The sequence below is a fragment of the Cavia porcellus genome, unplaced genomic scaffold, assembly GCF_034190915.1.
Source record: "Cavia porcellus strain 051 isolate PalLab524CR breed Dunkin Hartley unplaced genomic scaffold, mCavPor4.1 scaffold_2, whole genome shotgun sequence".
Classification (NCBI taxonomy): Eukaryota; Metazoa; Chordata; class Mammalia; order Rodentia; family Caviidae; genus Cavia; species Cavia porcellus.
Window position 1 is genome coordinate 33,529,376 of NW_026947485.1, and position 16,960 is coordinate 33,546,335.

Below are 16,960 nucleotides of genomic sequence, written 5' to 3' on the forward strand. Positions count from 1 at the left end.
GGAGACTGTATGACAATGTGTACTGTGTCATCCTGGATGTGATCTTGGCACAGCAAAAAGGCACTAGGTGACAACAAGAGAAGGGTGAATGCGATATGAACTTCAGTTATGGAAAACAAGTAATAGCATACAGCATTGAACCTGCAGTTCTGTAAAGAAGATGAAGGTCTGATTCACCCTTCCTTCCTTTCCTCCTGTTCACTGCTCTCAGCACTCATGACTCCTTTGCTCTGCTCAGAAGTGTTTGCTAAGTAAGTAAGGGTTAAAAATAAATCCAGTACATTATCATCAAAAACAAAATAGACACAATTATTAGATTAAACTGTCAAGCAAAAGAGCTGGCACAGAGCATTGCTGGAACACCAGCTCTCACTGGAACCACTTCACTCTCACAGAGCCAGCAAAGGAGGGGACGAAGGTGAGCTGGCTCAAAGGGCTCAAGACTGAGGACACATACACCAAGTCACTGAGGCCACCCTCATGAAAAACTAGCTAGAATATCTCTTTTAGTAACAGGAATGATTCTTAGAATGAAGCAAATAACTAAATACAACTGAAATGTACAATCACAGGGAATAGAGAAAATTCTGGCATATTCTTAAAATATCTTACTGTGGTGTGAGTGTGAAATGATACAGGCATTTATTATCACAAATAGAGGTACATATAATATTTTAATACATAATATTCTAATGTCATGCCTATAAAACACATTGATATGTGTAAGAAAAATCTAGAGGCACCATTTTGAATTTAATGTGGATTTTTTTTTAAATCATAAGCATGGCGATTTTATTTTGTTTTGGTTGTTTATACAAATTTTTCTGTGAACAGGCTTCAGTAGGGTAACTTTTTAAAAAGACACCTTGCAAAAAGTTCCTCCTATGGAATCATGTATCAGTGCTCTTCTATAGAAAGCATAGCTAGTAGAAAGGCAGTTAAACTACATCACTATGGGCTTTGGTGCTGGACACCTCAGAGAGCCCGTAGCTGAATACACTTTTGGCATCATACAGATTTACATTTACTCATAGACTTCTTAATCATTTTTTATGTACTGCTGATGCAGCAATAAACAAAACTGGTAGAAATCCTTCCCTTCATTCATGGTAACATCCTCCAAAACTTCTAACTCACAGAACACAGATGTGTCCAAGTGATACTGTTATTACAAACTCATTAATGTTCATGCCAATTTTACCTTTTGTGTTATCCCGACATAGCAGAGTGTCAGTAAATGACCCTGTTGTGCCACAGTATTCTTCTATAATAACATAAAAGAATAGGATTATTTTTAAAAATACGAGTGCTTACTTCTGTGTCTCACAGTAAATAAGAGATTATGGTACCAATTACCCCAGGAACAAATAGAAAGACAGTCCTGCCACCCTGGAGAAAGGAACAGAGGCCACAGAGGGCTTCAGATCAAAAGCTAACAGCTGAAAGGTCTGGGCTAGCTGATTTGTGGCCCTTCATGTCACAATCCCTCTCCATATTCATTCTATTTTCACAACTCAGCATGAACCCCGCCAAAGTATTATTGAATTTCCCACTTCTCAGCATGAAGAAACATTTAACATTTGTTGGAATTCTGACTGTCAGAACAAAATCTCTACTTGCCACTGGAGTCCCTGCAAATAGAGTTGAACCTGCTGATAGAGATCGGCTCCCCACTGAGACTGTGGAAATACTTATATGCCTGCTATGACCCTCACTCCAAGTGGGAGGGAGAGGGAGAGCTCATACTGTGCTGTCCTGTATGCATTCATTGCCTTTCCCTTCTGCAAGCAACTGTGATGTGATGACAAAATGCAAAATAGAGGCAGTCATGAGGCACCATTTTGAATTTAATGTGGATTTTTTTAAATTCAGGGTCATGAGATGGCCTCTCAAAGGCAACTTTATTCATCTTCTGGCTATTCTTGAGATTTCAGAAGGGATCTGACTCTTTTCTTGCTATAACTGGGTAATTCCTATATCTGGACCCAGGAATAGTATGACCTTGCTCTTGTGGTCAAGAATTGAAAAAATAGAACACAACCATATACATGATTGCCAGCAGGTTGGACACTTCTTCCCCTTGGAAAACATTCTAAAAGTCTGCTGTCCTCTCAAGTGATTTCCTGAAAGGATGTAATCTACTTGGTAAATAAAGATTTTGACAAAGCCTGAATTTGTAAAAGTCATTATTTATATTACTTCCAAATATGTTTAGGAGAATTTCAAAATAAAAATTGACACACCATCATGTTTGATTTTGCAATTCTACATGACACTTGTTTTTTATAAAATTAAATGTATTTTTGGGAAGTTTAATTTTCATTTGTTTAATTCTCTTCTTTTTAAATCAATACAACTCCTCTGTAAGATATCTTTGGCTTTTCTCCTCTTGTACTGCCACTATCAATCAATCTATCTTTTACTATCTTTTTGTCTTTCTCTTTTACTCACTCTCAATTTTATTTTTCCTCTCAGATGATTTTGCTTAGTGGTCTCCTTTTCCCTCATGGGAAGGTATTGAGCATCATTTTTCTTCTTCAGGAAATGGATTTAGATTTATTCACATTTCAAATTAATACAATTGCTAGTTGGATTCACACATTAAAACAAAAATATGTAGGGAGTCTTGAAAGCTCCTTTTTTACGATGATTTTATTATTCCAGTCTACTGTTAATTCAATATTGTTGTGCACATTATAGGTGTGATTGTGCAAGGAAGAATTTCCTCAACCAAATTTAACTGAGTGAAAGTTAAATTAAGATCTTCAAGACAGGACTTATCAGTAACAAAAGTAATGGTATCATGTATTACGAATCCTTAAGCACAGCTTAGGAAATTTAGTTTTCCTTAATTTTATAGGCCAAAGGGGACTTCTGTTTTTATCGGGAGCATCTTACAGAGTGTTCAGTAGAATACAATTCCAGAAAAACTGGATTAATTCATTATGAACATAATGTCATATAGCAGAAGGCATTAATTCAGTACACCCTAGATTTTGCATTGAAACAAGCCAGAGAGAATGGTCATTAATATTCATCCAAACTTGCATCTGGCTAATTACCTTGAGTTAGACTTGATCTTCAGTCAGGTTGGTCTTGGTTCTTTCCATCCACTGTGACTGCAGTGTGACGGCTTGGAGCCCCACCCTGCACTGTGGAGAAGCATCTTCATGCGGAGAACCTCCACAGCACAGCACCTCGGCAAAGAGCAGCACTGGCTCTACCCTTAGCTTTGGCATCAATTCTAATATTGGCAGCTTTTTTTTTTTTTTTAACAAAAGAAGCAGTGGAAATCTACTTTATTTTCTTTCAAAGATAGTGCCATGACTTGGAAGAAAACATTCCCATCAATTTATCTACATTTACACACACAGAAAAAAAATACATGAAACCAACAAGATAAAAATAATCATTTATTGTTATTTAAATATTGTTTTACACACAAAAAAAAATTCTGCCTTTATACAATGCCATGTCTAAAATCAACATCTATTTATTCAGGAGTCTGCCTGAAATCTCAGAGAAAGTCCTCACAAAAATGTGTAAAGATCATCCAAGAGTTTGGAGCTTCATGGGATTGAAATATTAACATTAGCTTCATTGAGAATGAAATGGTAAAAGATTTTCATTTCAGGACATGTTCTGGTAAAATAATTGTAATAGCTTTTGTGTATGTGGGGTGTGATTGAAATATATGGTGAATGTTTCAATTTTTAAAAATTATTACAGTAAAAGACACACTGCCATTAATTCCCTTCAAAATATTCCCCCTCATTTTGAACATATTTATCCCATGATTCTTACCGCTTTGTGAAGCAGTTCTGAAAGTTCTCTTTGCTAAGTATCTTCATGAAATGTGATTAAGACTAGGGTGAATGCTGCTACTGAATGCCATCCAGGGGAAAGGTAGGTGCACAAAAACATGACGGAATGTCTTCACACATCTTATTTACTAGATTTTGCACAGGGAAACTTCTGGCTCTGTCTCAAAGTCAAAATGACCATGAAAGGTAAACGGTTTGAATAGATTGAAGATATTGAAGCAGCCATGACAGTGTCACTAAAAGACATGAAAAGAGGACTTCCAAGATTGCTGGAAAGAATGATGGGATATATGTATTCATATCAAGGGAAATATTTTCAGAGGAATTAATGGTAAAGTGTTTTTCTTTTATTGCAATAAATTTTTAAAAATTAAAACATTTACTCTGTTTTTCATTAATCCTCATGCTAACTACTTCGAGACACAAAGCTAAGAATTCCACAAAATTACCCTGTAATCCTCTTTACTGTCCTGCAGAGAGGCCCTACTGACTTCTTCTTCCTGGGTGAGGAGACTGAGGCTTCCATAGCTGAAGTCACTCACAACAGTTTGCAGAGCTAAGACAAAGGAAGTGTGGACTCTGGATTCTCATCCAAGTGGTTGGACCTCAGATACTTGCCTTCCATATTTAAAATGATCTTGACTCAAAGTTCAGTTTTAATAAGTAACATAGCAGATTAAAACCATCAAGTTAAAACTACATTTCATTTATACTAGCTCTGGGGATAAATACCTATCATATGCCGGATTCTTGAATATACTTGTTAGAGGCTATAATTGTGATTTCCCTGAAACAAGCGTACACAATCTTAATATAGTACATGGTAATAGTTCACTAAGGAACTACATAAAGGCCCTGGTTAAAAAGTTCATTAAATAACTGCTTAAATCTCCTCTCTCATCTATGTGGTTTGGAATGTTAGCAGGTATTACAAAAATGGTGCCTACGAGAAACAGCAATCAAGGTAGGCAAGCTTCATCACCTTAGGTGAGAGTGGAACATCGTGATTCTCAACCCTAGGTGCAGAAAAGAACTAGGTGAAGAGCTTTGAAAGCTGCTGGTGCTCAAGCTGTAGCTCAGATCACTCAGCACAGAATCTGTGGGGGTGAACTGAGCCTCTAGAGATGTATAATGCCACTGTGCTGGAGTCTGAGAATTACTGTCTTAATCTTTCTAGTCTTTACATCCTTGTCTCATTTGGACCCCCTCACCATCACTGGAAGGTGGTCAGATTCAGATCTGGCTCAGTTCCTAAGTGACTTGGGCACTAGATTCTAGTTTCCCATATTTAAAAATGAACTTGACAGCACATCCTTCAGAGGGCCACGGTGAGACTGCAAAGAAACCATGCACGGAAAGCAGCAACACAGCACCGTGTAGTGGAGGTTAATTAGAGGTCAGCATCGATCTCTTTCCTGAATTGAGGTCCCTTCATTTCTGGCATTATCTGGAAGACTGCAATTGTTGGGAAAATTCAGTAGCGGATCTTTTTCCAAATTGGGAATTCATCTGTGTCCTCAAAATGCAAAACCATTATAGTGAAGCCATGCTATAGCAGTCCTTTCCTTTTGCAGAAATACAATTTAGAAACATTAACCCAACCAGGAAATTACACTTAACCATGCACATTAGAAGTCATGTTGTCTAAGATAACAATCTAGTCTTAAACTATTCAAAGTGTAGCTTATATTAAAATCTAAAATAATCAAATCCATTGTCTCCATTTTTAAATACTACCTCTCCAAAGAATTTAAGTCATGAAAATTAGAAGGCTCAATTATCTATGGCTTCCAGTATTATTTTTTTTCACCTCACAGAACAAAGAGTACATAGGACAGGAAGCCTGCAGTCCCCAAAGCTCTCCCACAGGAACTACACTGACCCAGTTTGAGCCAAATGTCTACCAGTCTTGTATGGAAAGATCATAGAACAGCACTTCCAGGTCACCATGGAATGTATATCTAGAGGAGCAGAAAAGTCGCAGTTTTTCTCCTCCATACCCAACCTGAAGCTGTCTGGTTCTCAAGGGAGAGGGACTATCAGGTCACCAGGGGAGCTTTTCAAAGAACTAATGCCCCAGCTCCATCTCTGAGTCTCTGAAGTCATTATTTGGGGATGAAACACTTATAATGCCCAATGATCCTAACACATAACCAGGATTAAATATCGCTGAAAGTACTGAGTTTGTTTTGTGAAAAAACATAGTACACTATGCGTCAAATAATGATGTTTTGACCAATGACAAACCAGATACAGCATAGTTCATGCTACACAGTCAAGGTATGTAGTAGGTTGTACCACCAAGGTTTGTGCAAGTGTACTATACTGTGTTTGTTCTATAGCAAATTCAACTAATGTCCCAATCCTCAGGATGTATCTCCACTGTGAAGTGACATGCAACTGTACTTAGGGTTCACGGGGTGCTTGATGCTCAGCTCATGGAGGCATTCACCCATCCTTGTTGACTGGTATTCACTAATCCCTGGCCATGTGTCAAAATCTGTAACCAAAAACCTATGAAAATCTCCTTCTGGAAGAGTATTATAAGAGGAGGCACAGGTTTGGGGTCACACCGAATGGGACTAAGCTTTATAGCTATGAGATCCTAAGAAAACCATTACTGTCTTCTGGCACTTGGGATTTTGATCTCTTCCTTTTGCAAAATAGGAACGATAGTAACTTGTACATCTTCTATGAGGATTTGGACAGGGATATGAGTAAGAAAACGTTACTGAGGTTATTTGCATAGTGCGCAGTATGGAGCAGGCATTTGCTGTAAGGTGGCCGTTATTTCACACCACAGGAAGATGAAAGGCAATCCTGGGTACCTTACGACAGTGTTCCTCTCTGGTGCATTTTCTGATGATAGTATAGAAAGGCCACCTAATTACTCAAAAGATTAGATTTCAAAACATGAAAGATCTCACTACACAATGAAAAGATTAACTTAATGATTTTATTTATATTTGGCAGAGAACACACCACTCTGACTCACAAAAGACCAACTATCTGAAATGTACATTAGTGAAAAAAAATGTATATACTTCCATTCTGCTACTCAAGGGAACCACTTTGCTGACATCAAGTGCCATTCTAAGCAAAGCAAAAATATCTAACCCACATTTGGAAATATTTAAGCAATATAAAAATAGGGGTCCATTCAGTGATTTTTGAGCAAGGCTCCTTCATGAATATTTTATAGGGGATCTGGAAATCCCACTGGGATCAACCAACCAGGATGGAAGAGCTCCAGTCCCTGAATTCTAAACTTTAAATAGTTAGCAAGTTGCAGGGAAATTAGAAAAACAACAAGAGCACTTCTGATTTTTAAAATTTTTTTCATTCATAATGCTGAAGCATAACAATTTATTGAATCTATTTCACTAGAAGCTACTTTAGAGCAGACTACTTGGTCTTTTAGATAGTTCTTTGTGCTCTGTCCTATATACAATTTAGTCATCCACATCAACATCCTGAGGACAGGACACAGTGTATGCACACTTGCATCTCCAGAACTCAATCACAGTACTGACAATGGCAGGTGCTGAGAAACATTTAAAAGAGTGAATAAATTGCTTTCCATCACATTAGTAACCATTATCAATTTTCCATTTAAAGAGCCAGTAACTTCCTTATAACATATACGGCCTGGCACAGTAGTGAGAGTGTATAGAAGTGAATAGTTCTCTTTGCTTCTGTAAAGTCTTGATGTCCAGATTTGCTGCCCACGTCTGTTAAGAAGAATGCCAGTACATCACTTTCCTTCAAGTTTCAAGTCTGGGGCCTGAGGAAACCCTTTGTTTTGTACAGATGCTAAGTCTCGGCTCATTTCTCCAGGTCTCACTATGATATGGAGAGGCACGCAGGCATCATTTTCAAACCCTCCTCCCCCTGAAAAAACTAGTGAGAGGAGAGAAGCAGTTAGGTAAGGCTGGAAAATCAACTCATTCAAAACAAGGTTTACCCCATCAAATACCGTATGATTAGAAAAAGAACAACAACCTCCTTTAGGAAGCTGTTCATTTTTTGTATGTATGTATTTATTTATTTTTGAGACAGATAGTCCAGGCTGGCCTAGAACTCACTATGTAGTCCAGACTGCCGTGAACTTACGGTGATCCTTCTGCTTCAGCCTCCCAAGTGCTAGGATTGCTGGCCCGTGCCACCATGCCTGGAAGGAGCTGATCATTTTTAACCTCTTTGCTTGCTTCCATTGTTTGCCCAAATGTGCAGAGTGCATGATTTATGCTGCTTCAGTGGTGTGGAGATTCTGCAAAGTTAAGTCTTTGCTTGTTTTTTCTCATCAGTACGTGTTCTTTATTCACACTAACAGAGACTAACTTCAGAAGAAACCTGTAAATGTAAATTTCTTGAGGGCTCAGAAGTTCTGAAGTGCTAAAAAACAGTCTTTGATTCATAGTGACCACTGCCATCCTTCATACTGAACTCAAGGCGAGAGTGCTGCAAAGAACAGTCATTCAAGCTCCCACTTGAACTACACAGTGAGGTCCCTTCATATCCTAACTCTGCTTGGAGTAAGTAAATAGGGAGCTGATCTAATTCTCAGGTAGAATACAAGAGTGGAAAAGGGAGTCACAAGCGTGAACTATTCAGCCTCAGTCTTTAAGCATCGGCAATACATATCACAGAAAAGAGCACACACTTGTCACCCGCCACCTCTTGACTATAGGAAAGCTATTTAATGTGTTTGTGCCTCAGTTTCTGATCTGTAAAATAATAGTGAGGATTTAAATCATATTAAGAACCTAGCATTGTTGCTGATGTTTGGATGTATGCAAGACATGTATTAAAAAAAACCAGCATCGGAGAGATCGGGAAGTTAAGTACCCATAACTTACAATACATGTAATAAAAGAAACACAAGCATTCTAAAATGTCTTCAGACCTCAGAGATGGTCAGGTCTCTTCCAAGGAAGCTTCTGGATGGATGTTTTATCCGTAGTCCCCTAAAACAGGACACAACAATGTCACTGCAAGCCAGACAGCATCTCACATGCAAAAATCTTTCTACAGCAGGCAGTGGAGTTTGAAGCAGAGCTGCAACTATTCCCAAGACTACCGGGCACCAGCAGCTGCACACAGGGAGGAGCGACTGGCTGTATTTGCATCAGTGAAGCACTGTAATACTGTACCTTCTTATCTTCAATCATTTCAGCCAAGTGAGGCGCCCTGGAGTCTGCTCAGATGGGAGTAATTGACTAGTCTGGATCACTAGCGGTCATGTCTGTTAGTGACAGTGAAGCTCTGTGCAACTTCTCCGGTAAGAGCTAACACTGCCCCAGCTCTCCTCACAGAGCTCGAAGGGGTTCACATAGCCCGTCGGGCAACAGATGCAGTTGGTTCTAGAAAATAAATGGCTGCAGGTGCTATTATTTTCCCATATAAGAATCACTTTGCTATAGATTTGCAGGGAGCCAATGTGCTGCCTCAGAGCAGTTTCCAGCACTGGAGTTCCAAGATGACTCCTGAGATAATTTCAGAACCCACACAAGAAAGTTTTAAATGGAATGATCTTTGGTGGCTTCTAGATTTAGACAAGCTCAACTTACAGTACTGTCTTTATCCAATCACCCATTTCACCCAAGAGGTTAGAGATGGACAACGTTAAATCATCAACATGCATGAAATCAAACAAAACTGGCAAAACAGCTGTAAATCTTTCACTTAAAATTCTTTAAAATACTTTATGCATGCATGAAAGAATAAATACTGATTTAACAAATAATTATATTCTTTATATGATTTAATCAGAGCTCAACATTTTTTATATTTGCTCAGACATATTTCTGAAGGATTAAATAACACAGATAGGATTAAAACACCCTGTTTGCTGCCACCATGACCCCTCTTTTTCTTCCCTCCAAAAACATACTTAATATTCCTTCATATATATGTATTATATATATATATATATGATATTTGTCCCCACAAAATGTTTACTGTTTATACATGTTTTATTAGATTGTTTATTATAGATAATATAAATTATGCTACGTATTACACACCTTATTGCAATTTACTTTACTTGCTAAACATAAGTTAAACACTATAAACAGAAAATCATCAAAAGCATTATTAAATATCTTGTGACACATTTGCATAAGGAATTTTGTACAAGGAACTAGCTTTCTATTTTTCATGGAATTTCTTTTCTTTTTTTGATCTTGAGGCTTTTATAGATAAATGGAGGCAACTTGAGTCTATCCTCATAAGTGAAATAAATCAGACTCACATTTGTAAATATCATATTGTCTCTCTAGTGCATGGGATTTCTTTCACAAACCTATGAGCTATTTTTAAAAGTATGTTTCTTAAAAGCAGACTGGAGCTATGTTTTATTTTTCTTATCTAATTAGATTAGCACTGCATTTTAAATGCAAATTTAAACCACTCACAATTATTGCTAATTACTGATATTTTTGGACTTATTTTTAACATGTCATATTTTGTGTTTGTCATTCATTATCCTTTGCTGCTTTGTCTTCATTTCTGCCTTCTATTAAGTTGATAGATTTTTTTTTTGTTTTCCATTTGTTGATTTAGATAGATGCTTCAGCTTAAAATGCTTGTTCTAGTTAGCTTATGGCTAACAAAATACCATGACTGGGTGACTTTTAAATAAAAGAGATTTTTTTTCTCACAGTTCTGAGGTTAGGAGTCTAAGATCAGGGTGCCAGCATGGTTGGGTTCTGTTGAGGCCCCTCTTTAGTTTACAGACTGTCAGCTTCTTGTTAGCCCTTATATAATGAGAAGAGGACCTGCTCATTCTCTGGGGATTCTTTAAAAGGGTACTAATCCCATTCATGAAGATTCTATCCTTGTGACCTAATCATGAAATACAATTATACTGGGGATTAGGTTTCAACATATGAAATGATGAAGCACACGAAGTACATAACAATGCTATAGGTTATATTTTCAGTATTTTACTGACAAATCTTTGTGTTAAAAAGTTACAAAATCACAAAGTTTTGACAAAAATAAATCTCAGCACTCCTTTACTCCTTATTGTAATATGCCTTTTTACACATACAGATTCTTTTTGTTATTTTATTATAAAATCTTGGTATTATTTCTATGGCCACTAATTGCTTGAATTTATCAACATGTCTTATTTACTCATGTGCCCACCATTAATTCTTATATCTCACTTTTTGTTCTGGATCACTTTTCTGTTTTTGAAGTATATCCCTTAACTTTTTTTAAGTCAAGATTTGTGAGTCATAAATTATACAGCTGAAAACATTTCTACTTTGCCCCTACTCATGACTACTACTTTATCTATTTTTGGCATTATCCAGTAATCCAGTTCCCTTGACTTGGGAACATTTGAGCTGTGAATTTTGACAGGTAATATTCCCAGATACAAACAAATAATGGAAGTAGCTCACATGTCTGCCAGACGTTGTCACAGTTGTGATGCTGTATATTTACTACACAGTACAATTAAGTAAAGTACAGTCAAGGACTTATTGTGTGTATATTTGCTTTTTTACACTTTACATTGTATATTTGTGTCAAAGGTTACAAGTGTCACTTTGTCAGACTTAACAAATGAATTCCATTTACATTCTCCCTGAACAAAACTCATTCTGTTCAATATATAGTTCAATATATAGTATGTATATTGCTTTGTTTTTCTCAGAACATGAAAGATATGCTTTTATCACCCCTGGTACCACTGTTATAAATGTAACTTTTGCTTTCAGCTAATTAGCAGTTGATTACTTGCAACTTCTCTGGCCATGACCAATTTTTCACAATATTTAGGATTTACTTACTCGATGCAATTTTGAGAAATCCCCCAGTTTATCACAATTTTGTGATATATGCAGTTTTTTTAGGTATGGCAACTTAAGGTACATTCTTCTGTCTAAAATATGAATTTTTCTTCACTTGTGGAAAAATATCATTTAGTTGTAGAAATACTGCTTTGCCACTAATTTCTTTTTATCCTACTAAAATTCTTATAATGAAAGATCATGGAAGATAAATGAATTTTAATCCATATACTGCAAAACCAATTTTTCTGAAGTGTACCATGGAGTGATTCTTAGTATGAAGTTATAATGCCACTGTCACCATTTAATTCCAGAAATTTTAATCACCTCTAAAAGAAGTTCCACACCTTTGAGAACTCCTATACTCTAGTTATCTTTCCTCAGTTTGATAACACTAACTAATCAACTTTCTGTCTCGAGCCTACTCTGAATATTTTATACAAATGGAATCATTTGACACGTGACATTTTTATCTGGTTTCCTGTGATGATCCAAATGTTTTTAAGGTCTGTTTATGTTGTAGAATGACCAGCATTTCATTCATTTAAGGTAGATATGATGTTTTGTTTATATATTCATCAACTGATAAAAATTTATATCATTACCATAGTTGGGCTATTATGAATAATGCTGCTGTGGACACTTGTAAATTTTTTATGTACACTTGTGAAGTTCTGTGTGAAGTTTTGGTTACACCTGTGAAATTTTGTTTACAATTCTCTTTGGTACATATCTGTGAGTAAAACCACTGGATCACGTGATTGTTTTATGCTTATCTTTTTAAAAAACTGTAAAATTTTTCTGAATTGGCTACAATATTCTCTATTACCATTTAGCAATGTGCAAAGCTCTTAATTTCTCTGGAACTTTACCAACATTCGTTATTATCCACCTTGTTATCATAGATATCCTAGTACATCTGAAGCAGGATCTCATTTTGTTTTATTTTTTAAAATTTTATTTTAAAGACAGTAAAATTAAACACAACAAAACAGAACAAAACTCTGAACATAAGAAAGCAATGTAAGAGACACTTTTCAAAGCAGTACAATAGGAGAACTTCACTGTCTATCATATTGTTTCTTGTTTTCTTCTAAACAGTTGTCCGTATCTTAACACACAATGAATTCATTCAAAACAAACTAGTATTAAACTGATCAGAACAGCATGATGAAGGCATTTTAGGTCTTCAAAACCAGATATTAGGGAAGTCAACAATGGCTGTCATAATGTCTCTCGTTCTCTTCAAAATAGCTGTCCATACTTTCACATATGTTGAAATTAAACAATACAAAAGAGACTAAAATCACTCTGAGAAAAGAATAATAGTATTGCTGAATTTCACATTATGATGCTACGGAATCAGCACTAGGCACCTTAGTGTCTTTTTTTCTTCAAAGTAGCTGTTCATTTCATCATGCATTACATAATCAATTCTCATAAACTGTTTAGAAGTTCTACACATGTATGAGTCTCTACATATATACCTATCCTTTCTGTATTATTATTATTCTGTATTCTGTATCCTCTCTGTATTAAACAAAACAAAAAAAATTCCTAGAAAAACACAAAACAAAAAGACAAATAAATAACAATAGCAAAGAGCCCCAAATACTGACAATATAGGCCTTCAAAATAAGGTGGTATGACCATAACTAGGGTTGTTATTTTACATAATAATCTTCAAGAGTTCCTCAGGGGTCCAGGGGTTTAGCTCAGTAGTGTAAGTGTCTGCTTGGCAAATGTGAGGTCATGAGTTCAATCCCCAGAACCAAAAATAATAAAATAAAATAAAATGAAATAAAAAGTTCCTCAGATCACCATACAACATGCAAATTGTTCCAATCCTCTGAATGTTAACTATTTTGTTCCAAGAACTTAAAATTTGTAGCACAATCATCTTATCTATCATAGGTGTGTTTATATAATTTTAGACATTTTTTCTTTCCCCTTCCTTTTTCTTCTTCCTCATTTCCCTGAGATATTACTTTTTTCCCTTTCAGCAGATTTTTATCCTTTCACTGTAATTACTGAGTTTTTTGTAACTCATGCTCTCTTAGCGTTTCTTATAATAGGGAGACTATACGATATTTACACATGTGAGTTCGACTTATTTCACTTATGAGTATGGTCTCGAGTTGCATCCATTTACTTATAAATTATTACATCTCAATGTGATTATTCTTTATAGCTGAGTAGTACTGCACGGTATAAAAATACCACATCTTTTTTTATCCATTCCTCAGTTGATGGGCATTTAAGTTGTTTCCAAGATCTGGCTATTACAAATTGTGCTGCTATAAACATGGGTGCACATATATCACTGTGGTATGGGTTTTCAGTTCTGGGAATATGCCCAGAAGTGGAATAGCTGGGTCAAATGAGACCTCCAATCCCAGCTTTTTGAGGAATCTCCAGACTGACCTCCACAGTGGTTGTACCAGACTACACTCCCACCAACAGTACAAGAGTTCCTTTATCCATGCAGTCTCTCCAGCATATGTTGTTGGTAGTTTTCTTGATCCCTGGCCATTCTTTTTGGAGTGAGATGGACTCTCAGGGTGGTTTTAATTTGCATTTTTCTAATGACCAGTGATGCTGAACATTTTTTCATATATTTATTTGCCATTTATATTTCTTTGTCTGAGAACTGTGTAATCATCTCAGATGCCCATTTTTGGGATAGGTCTTTTAGATTTTGGGGATCTGATTTTTTAAAATTTTTATACATTCTAGACAGAAGTCTTTTGTCTGAGGGAGAGTTCACTAAGATTCTTTCCCAATTTGTGGGTTTTCTTTTAACTATGCTGAAGATTTCTTTGACATGCAAAAACTCTTTAATAGGACATGATCCCAATTATTGATTCTGAGAAGTATTTCGCATGTGGTTTGATTCTTGTTCATGAATTCTCTTCCTACCCCTATGTCTTCAAGATTTCTACCGACTTTGTCTTCCAAAAGATTTAGTATTTCTGCTTTATAATTTAGATCTTGGATCCATTTAGACTTTAGTTTAGTACATGGTGATAGGCATGGGTCTTATTTTAGTTTTCAGCATACAGAGAGTCAATTTTTCCAGCACCATTTATTAAAGAGACTATCTTTCTTCCAGTGGACATGTTTGGCCCCTTTATCAAAGATCAGCTGACTGCCTTAGTTACTTTTTATTTGCTCCTGAGAAAAATACCTGATGGGGAAAGGAAAGGTTTATTTTTACAGTTTTTGGAGGTTCCAGTCCATATTCAGTTGACTCCAAGGCAGGATGGCATGGTGGGGCCACAGTTCATGGCACCTGCAAACAGCAAGCCAGAAACTGGCAAGAGAGAGAGACATGCTTTCTTCCAGTCATTACACTGTATGCTGGCTTCACCTCTAGGTGAGTGTAGCACTGACCCCATGAATCCAAGCACTAGACAATGAACCAATCACAAATGCACAATGCAAACTCATGAGGCCTGGGGGCCACTGACATAAACCATGACATTCTACCTCTGGTCCCCATTTTTATACCGTGCAGTACTACTCATGCACATCGTTTATATAAAAAAGCATTTAGTCCATCTCCAAGAGTTGCCAAAGTCCCAACAGTTTCAGCATTGCTGAAAAGTTCAAGTCCCAAGTCTCCTCCAAGACCTATGGCAAACTCTTAACTGTAACCCCCTGTACAAATGAAACAAGGTTAAGCATTTCTGAAATGCAAAGGCACAACACAAACATTACCATTCCAAAGGTTACAAACAGGGGAATATAAAGCATTGGAAAGAAAGCAAGTCCAACATTCAGCAGGGCAAACATTCAGTCCTAGAGTTCCATGCTCAGTATGTGAAGCAATCTGGTTGCAAGCTCCAAAAGGCTTGGGTGATTCCAGTTCTATGGCACTTGTACGGATTTCAGCTCCCGTACATTTTCTCTTAAACCCTCTCTGCTCACTTCATGCAGCTTTCCTTGGATGATCCATGTTCTTGACTTTTCCAAACTTCTGGGCTCTCCACTGCACCTTTGGCTTCACTCTTACATCTTTACAAATTGCCCTCTAAGGGGCACACTGCTTGGCCTCCCAAGCCTTTGAAATTGAGATACAAGCTATCTTACCCTCAGAATTTGTGCATTTTCCTTGCACCTAAAATCAGCACTGCATGGATGCTGCCAAGGTTTGCTGCAAGCTGGAGCAGTAGCCAGGCTTTTTTCTCTCTTGGCTAAAGGGGTCCAGTGCCTGGATTTCTGTTTAGCTGGGCTCTGTTTATCTGATTGTGAAGAAAAGCTTCTCTATGTTGCCACCATTCTGGAACCTCTTTGTGGTCTTTGTCGCCATTCTGGAGCATGGTGCTCTGCAGCCTTCTACTCTGAGCAAATTCTTTCACTTTTGCAGTTTTGAAGCTGTAAAGGGTGGAGGCCTGCTGCTTCCTGAGATGCTCATCTTTCTTATCTCTCTATTTCTTCTCAACAATCAAAGTCTCAGCTCTATCTTTACAATCCACAGCTTTACTGGAATTGTCCTTCAGGCCAAACTCATAGCTTTGTAAATTATCCTTCTGGGCTTTTTGCTCTTGATTTGCAACATAAAGCTGGCTAAAAGCTCCTAACAATACCCATGCCACAGCCTCAACATTCAACTACCTTGAAATTTCCTTTGCCAAATTAATCAGTCCATTGCCCTTAGTCTCAGTCTCAGGCAAAGTCTCTGGGCATGAGCAAAATGCAGACAAACTTTCTGCCAAGCCATAATACACATCATGGGGAGTCCAACAACCAATGCAGTCCTTCTCCCCAGCAGAAACCTCCCAAGCCTGGTTTTTACCATAGTCTTCTGTTCACCTGAACTCTGACCAGAATCTCCTCTACAGAACAGCCTAAACTGCTCCAAGCTCTATACATCCAAGCAACATGTCCGAACCTTTCCAAATTGTGCCCACAAGCCATTTCCAAAGCCTTCAAAAAACATGGTCAAGAATAGTCACAGCAACAACCCCACTCCTCAGTATCAAATTCTTAGTTATTTTTACTCATCACTGAGACAAAATACCTGATGCCCAAAGTTGGGGAAGGAAAGATTTATTTCTTACAGTTTTTGGAGGTTTTAGTCCATACTCAGTTGGCTCCAAGGTAGGGTGGCATGGTGGGGCTGCAGTTCATGGCAATCTATTCCACTGATCTTCAGGTATGTTTTTATTCCAGTACCATGCTGATTTTATTACAGTAGCTTTGTAGTATAATTTCAAGTCAGGGATTGTGATGCCTCTTACCTTGCCTTTGTTGCTCAGAATTGCCTTTGCTATTCTAGGTCTCTTCTAATTCCAGATGACTTTTAGGAGTGATTTCTTTAGGTCTGTGAGG

At 37.2% G+C, this 16,960-nt stretch overlaps 1 protein-coding gene across 10 annotated transcripts in view; it reads right to left on the reverse strand.

The window, feature by feature from the left end:
* Pde1c (phosphodiesterase 1C) overlaps window positions 1-16,960 on the reverse strand; it is a 599,125-nt gene that overhangs the window by 5,491 nt on the left and 576,674 nt on the right. For 2 of the 10 annotated variants that reach the window (XM_063240421.1, XM_063240415.1), the window contains 2 exons: window positions 8,731-8,791; window positions 3,401-7,724 (listed from right to left, as the gene is read on the reverse strand). The exons of the other annotated variants lie outside the window; for them this stretch is intronic. In XM_063240421.1, coding sequence (XP_063096491.1) covers window positions 8,778-8,791 — 14 coding nt within the window. In that variant the 3' untranslated portion in view covers window positions 3,401-7,724; window positions 8,731-8,777. Of the gene's footprint in view, window positions 1-3,400; window positions 7,725-8,730; window positions 8,792-16,960 lie in introns of those variants that run through there. 10 annotated transcript variants of the gene reach the window in all.